Genomic DNA, 12,705 nt, shown 5'->3' on the forward strand with positions numbered 1-12,705 from the left:
TATATGAACGCAACACGGACCAAAGACATGTAAATGAACCAAAAACAGGAAGACGAGACCCTAAAAAGGACAGAATCCTCACGCATGTCGTTTTTTCTTGTCATAGACGCGAGTTTGCCCATCACAGGCATCAGACGCGCGTCTCCACGCAGCAGATCGTTTGTGTGTGTGACGGACGGATTCCCGCCGGTGTTTTGACTACTTTACACATTTTATAAGCTCTTCACGAGTTCCCAATTGGCCAAAATACCATCACATGCAGGCTACGGTTCAGTGATAAAATTGCCAATCTGAACGCTAACCGGACCAGGACTAAATTTTTTTCTTCTTTGGTCCGGACCAAATATGTGTGGTTCAGAAACCCTTGGATTTCATCAAAAATGTCTTTTTTTTTTTGCTCCTAAGATGAACGAAGGTCTTACTGGTTTGGAATGACATGAGGGTAAGTAATTTATGACAGAAATTTCATTTTTGGGTCAAAGCAACCCTTTAAGACCTTACTCTGATTATTAGAAATAATCGCATATTGGTGATCATGTAAACGTAGCCAGTATGGCACAGTACATTGAATCTTGTTTCAAAAGACTAATGGGAATTATGATTTTCTATGATATGTATGCTACCTTGAAATCATTATTGTTTAAATAAAAAAATTCAACTGAACAGCAGGATTTCAGAAATGGAGTTCAATATCTCTATGAATGTTGGTGGTGTAACTTCCCCCACTTACTGTAACTATTAAGACTCTAGCCTGCCTTGCAGCCACACATGCTAATGGAGCTCAAGGCCAAGGACAGAGGTCTTTGATGGATCACGGCTGTCTGTTGAGGTGCACGTAAAACCCCCTGTATCTTCTCAGTGCTGGCATAAATCTGTCGCAAGTGGAACCGTTTCCATATATAGCCCAGGTTCAGTGTGCTCTCTATTCCTGAGAACATTACGTCAAAGCCACCTTTAAGACATTGAACACCTGAACTCAAACCTCTCGAAACCTGACCTCAGGCCTGCTTAATGTCATTTACATAAGTAGGACGTGCTCCTGAATCAAAAGCCTTTGTTGGTACTGGAACAACATTCTTATCAACCAACCAGTGCTCTGTGATATTAGGAGTATGGTAAGAGACTGCAGCAGCATTGTTCCCAGTCCAAAATGCCCTTAAACCTTGTGTTCCTCACTTTTGGTGACATGGTGCTGCATAGAGCACTGGGAGAAAGACAGCACTACTACAGATTCTGCAAAGGGCGAAATTGACAAATAACATATCCTATGGTCTTGTGAACCAACTGGTTGACAGGAATGTTGTTGCAGGACCTATCTAATCACATTGTGCCTCTCCTGAAAGCTCATTGTCTAACCTTTTTCCACTCACTGCCATCACACTCTCTTCAACACTCTCCTCTAAACCCCTGACAGCACTTTCCCTTCTAGTAGCTTTGTTTCTGGAAACAAAAAATTCTAAATTAAAATTCACTTTCACAATGCTATGCCTGAATTCAGAATAGAATACTAACATAATGCTCTTTGACATAGCTTAAAATTGCAGAAGTAGCACGCTAGTAAGTATTGTATACCAAAAACCTTCACTTGTATTTCTATGAATGAGAGAAACTGCAGTGCAGCAATATATTGCAATAAATCCTGCCTTCTAAATAACACAGCCAATCTCCAATTGGTAAAGTTTTGGGACACTCTTGGGACTACACACAAACTGAAACACTTTTTAACACTATTTGGGGATAAAAACAATATTTATGGGAGCATTAATGTGAAATTTTATTGCTGAATGTGAATTTGGCAAGCAGTTTTTGAGATATCAGTATTTACTTAAGTAGATAGTAGGGGTGCAACGGTATGCGTGTTCGTACCGAACGGTTCACAAGGCAAATGAGGTGATCATCTCTATGCCCTATGTGATCATCCCTAAGTGAGCAGGGCACTCGCTGCTAGCGTACTTTTTCAATTGTTTTCAATGGGAACGCCGCGTTTTTTAAACGCCAGGAGCTTAACGAGGCTCTGAGCGTCTTTTTCATGCTTAAGAGCTGAGAGCTCGGCATTTATTACTGGTCGCCTCGAGTTAAAGAATGTTCAACTTTGAGTAAAACACTGCGCTCATCACTGTCACTTTTTAGCCAGCCGTCCAATCAGAGTGGAGGAGGGGCGGGACAAATACAACACCAAGCAGAGAACGGGAAAAAAATGGATGAGAAATTAATATTGCTGGTCTCCGAACATACATAGCAAGTTATTCCACATTGTGTCAACATTTTTAGTCTGAAACAAATTAGTTATAAGTAACAGTGCCACAGATATTCCGTATCATAGCAACAAAGTGTCTCAAAAAAAAAAAAAAAACGCTGCGCAGCTGAAGCGCTCTCTGGCGCTGACAGATAGGCGTTTTAAGCAGAGCGCCTAGCGTTTTCAGCTGGCTAAAAAGCGCTTTTTTGGACTTTGGGCCTAAATGTTGCAAATAAAAAACATACATTTTATATTTTAAAAAGTTTTTAAAATATGCTATATTATATATAAAAAGTAATATATATATATATATAAAACTTTTAAAAATATAAATTGTATATTTACTTATGCCAGCGCTGCATCAGGGGAACATCCCAGCTGAAGATAATAGGAAAATTACGCCGCTCCTTTTGCCAAGCGCATTCCAAAAAGCTACATACGGCACGCGCGTGCCCTGCTCACATAGGGATGATCGGATAGGGCATAGGGATGATCACTTCCATTTGGATCTTGCCCCGTGAACCGTTCGGTATGAATAGACATACCGTTATACCCCTAGTAGATAGTAGTTGGTCTTGCATCCCCAAAATGGAGGCACTGCAAATATGGCTGATGAGTGAACTGACATTTCTTGAAAGTGACTTTGAAACAATGTCAAAAAAAAAAAAAAAAAAAAAAAAAAAAATAGATTAGTGAAACTAGAGAAATTTCAGGGAATTAGAAGTAGAGAAACATTCAGTAAGACCTCTGGAAGGTAATGCAGCAAAGTACAGCAAGTGAAACTTCCTGACACTTGAAGCCTGTGAAGCGGGAGATGATGTAAGCTAAGGCCCCGGGCTGTGCCAGGTGGGGCTAATGACAGGGGAGAGTGACACGTGTGAAAGACAAGAGCGCTCGTGACAGACCAAAGCTGACACACTGCCAGTGGGTCTGATGTCACATCACAATGACATTTTGAAGACACACAAATGTGAATGTGTGTGTGTGTGTGTGTGTGTGTGTGAGAGAGAGAGTGATATTTCTTTAGAGCCAGAAAATCTCATCACACTAAATGTACAGAATACAAAAACATTTACATGACTAAACATTTCAAAGTAAAAATAAGCACATACAAAAGATATTATATTATATTATATTATTCAAAGTTTGGGTCTATTCAAAGAATCGTGAAAAATCATGGTTTCCACAAAAAATATTAAGCAGCACAACTGTATTCAACACTGAAAATAATAAGAAATGTTTCTTGAGCACCAAATCAGCATATTAAAATGATTTCTGAAGGATCATGTGACACTGAAGACTGGAGTACTAGCTGCTGAAAATTCAGCTCTGCCATCAAAGGAATAAGTTGCATTTTAAAATATAGATTTTTTTTTTTTTAATTTTAAAAATATTTCACAATATTTTGATTAATAAAAGCAGCTTTAGCCTTGGTGAGACGTCTTTCACAAACATTATTATACAATAATGCTATATTGAAATATTAAAAATAGAATAAATATTATAGAATAATAATAAAACTCAGCAACCTCACTGACTGGTAACTGGATAGTAACTAACAAGAATGCTTCAATGTGGTGCATTTAGCTCTTCCTCTGTAATCAACAAGCTGCCAAGAACACACACACACACACACACACACACACACACGCACGCACACGCACACGCACACGCACACGCACACGCACACACACACACACACACACACACACACACACACACACTGGATAAAGACATTAAAATGGCACTACTAAGTATGGGCATATTAAAGCATGCACTCCAGGGGAAACGAAGACCTTGTTTAAATGACCACATTAACCCTAGTCATTAAGATGGTCTGTGGTGAAACACACAAACACATACACACACCCTTCTGTTTAACCTAAACACTGACAGCTTCTAAACATGACAAATGACTCCAGATTATCAAGTCAAAGGACCATGGCAACGATAACACCTCATGCCTGGTCCCAAAAACACACACGCACACCAATGTCCTAATATTCATTTGCACTCATTACATCAATAACTACTTGAGAAACCAAGTAAACAAGGGAGTCTGGGACACGGATAGCTGCCAAATAAAGATTCTCAATTCAGACTGACAAAGCTGCTGTCCTCTGCCAAACGAACAGTAAGCGCTCACAGGGACCGTGACATTTTGCTGCCGTTAGGCTAAGACGGATGGCTAAAATTAAGACATGAAAATCCACGGCCATGAGCCATCGGGATGAGGATCTGAACAAAAGTCATTGCGATGCCAAAGGGATAGAGATCGTTTTCAGAATGCAGGCAGAAATTGACAGGATAATAGACAGATAATGCAGGTAATTTTTTTGAAATATCTTTTGGAAAACATTTTGGTGTTCATTGATAATTCAGTATATATTGAATTGACATATGTTGAAATTAAAATCTAGATTAATAAATGCTCTAAATAATTGTAGTTCATGATACTATTATTACTATTACTATTAAAATAAATATAAATTACTATACAGAATATTGTACTTTAATACAATATTCATTTTAAAGTTAGTAATAGTTCATGTTAGTTAATGTCCCCCTGTAGTCAATTATTTTATCTCTTAAAACTCATCTTTGATCATCAAAATAACATATTAAAAAAAAAAAATTCAAGTGAAAAAAATTTCTTCATGCCTTAAAATAGCTTGAATGTAACTCTCATTTAATATACACGGATCAATGAATATGCAAATTAGCCCCACTTCTACTCGCTCACGCCAGTTTGGAGAGTATACTGTTGCTGTAGTGATGAGCAATTTGTTGTTTGTGTTGTGGATATTTAAGAAAAATGCTTGCTTTGCTTCGTATATTCAGTTTAACAGCTGTGCAACTGAACTGCTCACATATTTTCTGACGCTTAAATTGTGTTTTAAATTATGAATTGGTAAAACCCTTTTTGCAAAACAGTCTGAATCTACTTGCATTTGTTTGGACTGCTCTCTCAGTGAATCACCTAAAGCGATTTCTCAGTAAAACAGACAGTATCGAGAGAATAAGCAGCCATTTTCCTCTGAACATGACGTCACAAATACCAACGATTTTTGGTTTACTGTTTTAAACATAAAATACTCAGCAATGGTGCTGACTTATGAATTTGCACATGGTTTGTCTTAAAGCATATTAAAAACACTACATAGACACTACAAAACTTGATTTTCACCACAGGGGGTCTTTAATCTAGTTATGCTTTTTTTATGTGCATAAAAAATATGCTTAAAGCTGCAGTCCGTAACTTTTTTTGGTTAAAAATGATCCAAAATCAATTTTTGAGCAAGTACATAACCACCCAGTGTCAACTATCTCATTATCTTAGCTCGATTCACAACGGTAAGCTTGTAATAATGTTTTATAATAAGAGCGACATGGTGAATTTCCATGGGAAATTTGAGCATGCAGCAGTTCCTCTGTGCGTCATTATGTCACGTCCGTAAAACAGAAAGGAGGAGTCCAGGCAAGTCGCTTTTATCACGTGAGGATTCTGCTGGTAACGGATCATTTATAGCCTGTTCTCACAGCAGCTCAAATAATTAAACTTATCATTTTGATGGTGGATTGTAATCCAGAAAGGTCCAAATGACAATCATCAGTGACAACTGGAGATTCACCGATTGTCAAAAAGCAAAAGACCTTGGACTGTTGAGTGGCTACAGAAATTGAAAACTACAGGTAACGCTAATATACACTGAATACTCATAGTCACGCAATGCTGATGTTTTTAACATTAACGATTTGAGAGCAAAGTATAACAGTAATAAGAATTTGCACGGTTTGGCATGATCCGAGCTAAGCGATAGTTCGATTTAATCATCATTGGCAGCACGATTTATTGTACGCCTAATGCTTTTTTTGGTCAGAACAAAAGTGGCAGACATGTTACTTACTTGTTCAGATGATATTTTCCAGTGAAAATTGTTATATCGGTCATACTTTCAAGATGTAGAATCTGTGATTCTGAAGTACAGTATTCACACAGGTGCAAACATTAGATTCATCCATGCTGACGAGCTGTGCCAATGCACAACACACGTACAGATAACTGTTCCGCATATGACTGCAATTGCAGGTTTCAAACAAGAGATGGCAACAAAGAGGAAAAATCGCAGACTGCAGCTTTAAATTTGGCACCCAGTAAACAGTAGCAGCAGTTTTAAGGGCATCAAGTTCACATTTCCATGTGGATCATTTTGCTTGCTAATATGTAGGCCTAGCCTACAGGTACAAACATTTTGCTTGGGGCGAAAAATGTTTTTCACATTTTTAAATATAGAAAATCTATGTATCTTTGGGGCCTCAAAGTTCCAGCAGTTCACTGGAATAAACTCCAAAGATCCTATGTATAGGAGTGACTTGTTTTGAGATTAGATGGGGAACAAGCCTTCGAGTTGACTGTCAAGGCAATTTGTGAAAAAGAGGGAAAAAGTGCAACCTCAACAAAGCAGCAATAAAACACACAGCTCCAAAGAATTTCCTTACAGCTACAAAGATTTCTGCTGAGGTTCAGTATGTCATTTTAGAGGGAATCCCATCAGCAATTAAACACACTGAATGCAATTGAGAGAGCCATCACATTCCACTGACAGTTAGTGAATGAGACAAAAAGTCCAACCACTCTCATTCTGTCTGCGATCAAAGTCATTTCCTTAATCAGACAACCGTACAATAACCAGCCTGGCACTTTCCATTGCTCACACATGCTTCTCCCTCTTTCTATGAATTTGAAAGGACGGCCCCGATTCGGCTTTGATAAAGTTCAACAATACTACCTCATACATCAGGGAGATAAACACCACAGCAGAAATAAACAACAACAGTGAAAAATACAGCTCAGCAAAACACGCAACAGAACAAACAGATGTGAGACCTGAAACGCAGCTCCTGCTTGGCAGCAGTGAAATCTCAGTTGCTATGGTGCTGGGCAGGATGGGCCGGTGCGTGAGTTAGGAGATGATTAGTTTGGGATACAGGGGGTAGATGTGTTATATTAACAGACACACACGCGCACAATCCTGTGGGCATGAACGAGCACACTACAAAAACACAGAGAAAACCAAAAATGCCCAGGTACCAACATAAATAAAGACACACGTACACCTGGGGCTACCAGTTGATAACCAGACTCCCTGGCTCATGATATAAACCAGCATCCGCTCCTCAGCAGGCAGACACGTGGCGGCAGTGTTCCGTGGCCTAATGCCCACCGCTCAGGGCGCACAGGCCCGGCTCAGCGCTCCCAATCAGGATTTAGGCATCTGAGTTTGTGGCATCCATTCGAGGACTCTACACCTCAGTGAAATGGAGCCAATCCCCTTTCCCGCAATCTTTTAATTTTAATTACTCCTCCACCTTCAGGGCATGACTTCTCATTACAACTCCCCTCATTTCCCTTACATTTTCAGATCACAATAAAGACACAAATGATTCATTTCGTTGAGGAAAACAAAGCTATTGCCAACATTGGAGACCCAATGAAAGGATACGGCCAAGCAATAGTGTAAGCCACAATTGAGGCAATTTTAAAGAGAAGTGAAGTGATAATCTGTGGAATTAAAGGTTAGACTCCATTCTAAATGTTCAACATGCTCTAAACTAGTCAAAGCCAAACCATGACATGCTAGAAATGGCTCTTTTCAACCAAAAGCTTGATATGCTGTTGTTTACCATTGACTAATGCTAATCAAGGGCTGACTGGAAACTGGAACTATAACGGCAATCTTGAGAACCTCTTTTGCTTTAAACCCCTGAAGACTGAAAGTTGCATTTAATTATTCTATTAAACAATTGACAGAGTAATCCTCTTAAAGTTAAACCAAACATCTGATAGCTTCTGCTTATATAAATATTCATTTGCATGATTAAAGTTTAGTGAAAGAATGGATTATGTGATTTGGTGGAAAATGGATTAACAGCATGTATTTTTGTGCTGTGTGTTGAGTGAGATGAGGTGACTTTTTCCTTTATGTCAGAAAACTAACTAAAGAACTATTATGGAGGTATATTGACAAAAGTCTTTGATTCTTTCTTTAATATACTTCCAAAAACCAATCATCTGTCTGTTCATCCATCCATCCCTCCATTTATGCATCTATTTGACCATCCATTCATGCATGCATCCGTACATCCCTCCATTTATGCATCTATTTGACCATCCATCCATGCATGCATCCATCCGTACATCTATCCATTTATGAACATATTTGACCGACCATCCATCCATCCATCTATCCATGCATCTGTCCATCCATGCGTCTATCCATGCATCCGGTCAACCATGCATCATTCCATCCATGGTCCATCTGTCCATCCGTCCGTCCGTCCATCCACCCATCCATCCATCCATCCATCCATCCATCCATCCATCCATCCATCCATCCATCCATCCATCCATCCGTCCATCCATTGTTCCATCCATCCATGCATCCCTCCATCCATCCATGCGTCTATCCATGCATCCGGTCATCCATGCATCATTCCATCTATGGTCCATCTGTCCACCGATCCATCCATCCATTCATCCATCCATCCATCTGTCCATCCATCCGTCCATTGTTCCATGCATCCATCCGTCCATTGTTCCATGCATCCATCCGTCCATCCATCCATCCATCGTTCCATCCATCCATCCATCCATCTATTTGACCATCCATTCATGCATGCATCCATCCATCCATCCATCCATCCATCCATCCATCCATCCATCCATCCATCCGTGCATCTGTCCATCCATCCCTCCATCCATCCATGCGTCTATCCACGCATCCGGTCAACCATGCATCATTCCATCCATGGTCCATCTGTCCACCTGTCCATCCATCCATCCATCCATGCATCTGTCCGTCCATTGTTCCATCCATCCATCCATCCATTTGACCATCCATTCATGCATGCATCCGTACATCCATCCATTTATGCATCTATTTGACCATCCATCCATGCATGTATCCATACATCTATCCATTTATGCACCTATTTGACCGACCATCCATCCATCCATCCATCCATCCATCCATCCATCCATCCATCCATCCATCCATCCATCCATCCATCCATCCATCCATCCATCCGGTCAACCATGCATCATTCCATCCATGGTCCATCTGTCCATCCATCTATCCATACATCCAAGCCTCATTTCTTCTTTTAAACACAAAGAAAATCTGTTCTAATCATGTTAATCATTTTTAACTAAAATGTACAAACAAGCTGTAGGCGCATCTGAGTTGCATTAAACATTATAATTCAATTATATTCAGCTATATTTATCTGATCTCTTTGACATTTGTAAGCTAAACATTTTGTCAGGAAAATCAGAAGGTCATTTGCCTGAGAAAACATTGACAGACTTGGACAGAAGTGTTTCATAGTTCTTCTTTATATTCAACTCTTGAATTTACTCAGCCGCTCTGGTACATACTGCCTGACATAAAACACCACATAAAATGGCAGAATGGCATGCTCGCATCACCAAAGCAACATGAGGTGAGGCCAAAGAGCATGGCTAAGCAGGCAATCGGTAATCCCTGGACCAAATACATCTCACTCCTTCCCACACACACTACTACATGCATGAGAATAGTCAAGCAATTCCTATAAGCACATGCTAACTCGCAAAGGGCTGCGCTGTAAAATGAGATTACATTCACAGTGCCTCACAGAGGAAATAAGCTAATACTGAGTCAGAGATGTGGGAACGTAATAATATTTATGTGTGAAGTTTAAATCGTGTTTTGTGCCAGTGTGGGTATATGCATATTTTTCACCTTTCTGTTTGGCCAGCAGGCTTTCAGAATGGCTTGGCTCCTGAAGAACACCAGGAGGTGGATGTCTTGATCGCTGAGGCTGAATGAATGTTCTAGGATCTGCAGGACCTCAATTCTTGGTCGGACGGGTTTAGCATCGTCCCCACAAAAAGGACGTAACCAAGCCAGCATGTCCTCTGATGTCACCATATTCCCACTAAAATAAATGAATGTAAAATAGTCTGAACATTACATAAATTTTTTTAAAAAATCTGCATTTTGTTTTCTTTATGTACACATACAGTATATTACAGATCATGCATACACTACAATTCAAAGGTCTGGGATAAGTAAGACCGAAAGAAATGAATACTTTTGTTTAGAAAGGATGCATTAAACTGATAGTAAATACATTTATGAAGTTACAAAAGATTGATATTTCAAATAAATTATGTTCTTTTGTACCTTTTATTCATTGAAGAAAAATATATATCACGGTTATCTTATGGTTGACCATAGATCCATGCATACATCTGTACATCCATCCATTTATGCATCCATCCATTTATGCATCCATCCATCCATCCATCCATCCATCCATCCATCCATCCATCCATCCAGTGTCAAAATCAGATGCGCTGCTTAATATTTTCAAAATATTTTTAAAACAAAAAATTTATTTACTTTTTTTTTTTTTGTAAATCGTACTTTTGAATGGTAGTGTACATTCAAATATTAATGTAACAGTACATGTAAATATAATTAAATAATCAAATGTACTTAATTTATAATTACTGTGGCTTGGCATATAAAAAACAGTTTGTAATATTATTTTATTTAGCAGGAAATAGTGCTCAAATATTACATCTTAAATATTTAAATCCTACATGCATCTTTTTCATTTCATAATGTTAATTTGTTTCACTTTTTTTTTTTTAAATGCAAAAAATTGGCTCAAAATATCTGACAGTAGGAGCCATATTTGAACAATAAACAAAGTGATATATGTACAGGTGACTGAACATGCACATCAATATAATTCTGTTAATTAGCCAGTTAGGTTAATTAACTATTTACATATGTCAAAATAATTGTTTACTGTGATCATCACTATTATTTGTAGTGCAATTATTTACAGAACATTGGTTTCTTGTATCATGCTCTTACTGCGTCTGCTTCATGCCATGTCAAACAATCCATTTTAACTGCAGAAACATCCCTGTAACCCACAGCAACTATATCATAGTAGTGTCCTCATATGACTTTATACTTTAACTAGCATATCCTTTCTTCTGAGGTCAAATGGACAACATTGTGTTTCAATATTTAGTAAATGGGAACATTGTAACAAAAGATACACCTACCCGCTTTGCACATTAGTGTGCACTGCTGCAACAATTCCTTCCAGTACCTTCAAGGGGTCTGCATAATCTTTCAACACGTCCTTGTCACCACTGAAAACACACACACACACACACACACACACACACACACACACACACACACACACACACACACACACACACACACACACACACACACACACACACACACACACACACACACACACACACACACACACACACACACACACAGCTTGAGTTTTGATTCAATGTCTTGAGGCTTTTAAGTGGCTCTATGGCTGCAGTGCAGACGTTGTGTGTTTGTGTGTGTGCACCGAAGGAAGGGATTTTCACACTGAGCAATCTTAACGCTCTTCTGCTGATGTTCTAGCTGCAGGGCTCCTCCCTTCTCTTCTGGCATTGTCTGTCTCACTCCATTAAAGGTGTTTGTGTTATGCTTTTATGCATGAGGCTGCACCACCTAATTATGTTTCTATTAATAATTGCTTTGTATTTTTATGCCAGCGTTCTCTTATTTCATTCCTACTGCTGCAGAAAACACTTTGTCAGTCTGGCGTTAAATAATCTGTAGCCCCCAGAGGCCATTCTTCAGAGGTGTCTTCTTCTCCAAGATCTCAACAAAAGTGCTGTTTTGCAGTTTCCTTCAGTGCTGTTGTTGTATGTTATACCTTACCAACTCTCTTTGGCTAAGAGATATCACAAGTCAATGTAACATGAGTGATGCTTCAGTGGGGATGACAATTTTGCTCATGTTGCTTCCAAAACATTCATGTTTCAACATCCTCTGTATAATATATATTATTTACTTCAGCTGTATTCCCACAACTGTTTCAAATCACACTCAGTGGATGTGCTGTATAAAACAATGAGTGATTTATTTTAATTAGCAGAGTGCTAGTTGGGACATATTTTTCTGCTTTGCCCTTGTAATCTCCACAGCAGCCCGTTTTATTGCTACAGCATCATTAAAATTTTCATGTAATGTTAAACGAAAAGGATTGCTCTAACATTCCTCTGGTACTCTGGTTATAATAAGTTTAAAGGGTTTATTTTTAATTCCAACACAAATGAAGTCCCTTTCAATCGTCTAAAATATTACATTCAGACTGTAACATTATTATAATAATCATACAAAGATTACAAAGATGTAAATGACTTTTCTATGACACTATTACTTAAAATATTACACATACAACTATACTACTGTTCAAAGGTCTGGGGTCAGAAAGATTTTTTTTTTTTTTTAAATAGTAATTATTTTTATTTTTTTTTATCAATTTAATACATCCTTACTGTAAAGATAATTATAATCCATTATAAAATAAATACAGATCTTTTGAAC

The 12,705-nt window shown here is 38.5% G+C and overlaps 1 protein-coding gene across 3 annotated transcripts in view; it reads right to left on the bottom strand.

Annotated features, from left to right (window-relative positions):
* Positions 1-12,705, bottom strand: part of nbas (NBAS subunit of NRZ tethering complex) — a 189,004-nt gene that overhangs the window by 47,499 nt on the left and 128,800 nt on the right. For 2 of the 3 annotated variants that reach the window (XM_067384030.1, XM_067384029.1), the window contains exons 47-48: positions 11,364-11,453; positions 10,021-10,216 (exon numbers count right to left, since the gene is read on the bottom strand). In XM_067384030.1, coding sequence (XP_067240131.1) covers positions 10,021-10,216; positions 11,364-11,453 — 286 coding nt within the window. Of the gene's footprint in view, positions 1-10,020; positions 10,217-11,363; positions 11,454-12,705 lie in introns of those variants that run through there. The other variant, XR_010894960.1, reaches the window with a different exon arrangement.

Source organism: Chanodichthys erythropterus, chromosome 4, assembly GCF_024489055.1.
Source record: "Chanodichthys erythropterus isolate Z2021 chromosome 4, ASM2448905v1, whole genome shotgun sequence".
NCBI lineage: Eukaryota > Metazoa > Chordata > Actinopteri > Cypriniformes > Xenocyprididae > Chanodichthys > Chanodichthys erythropterus.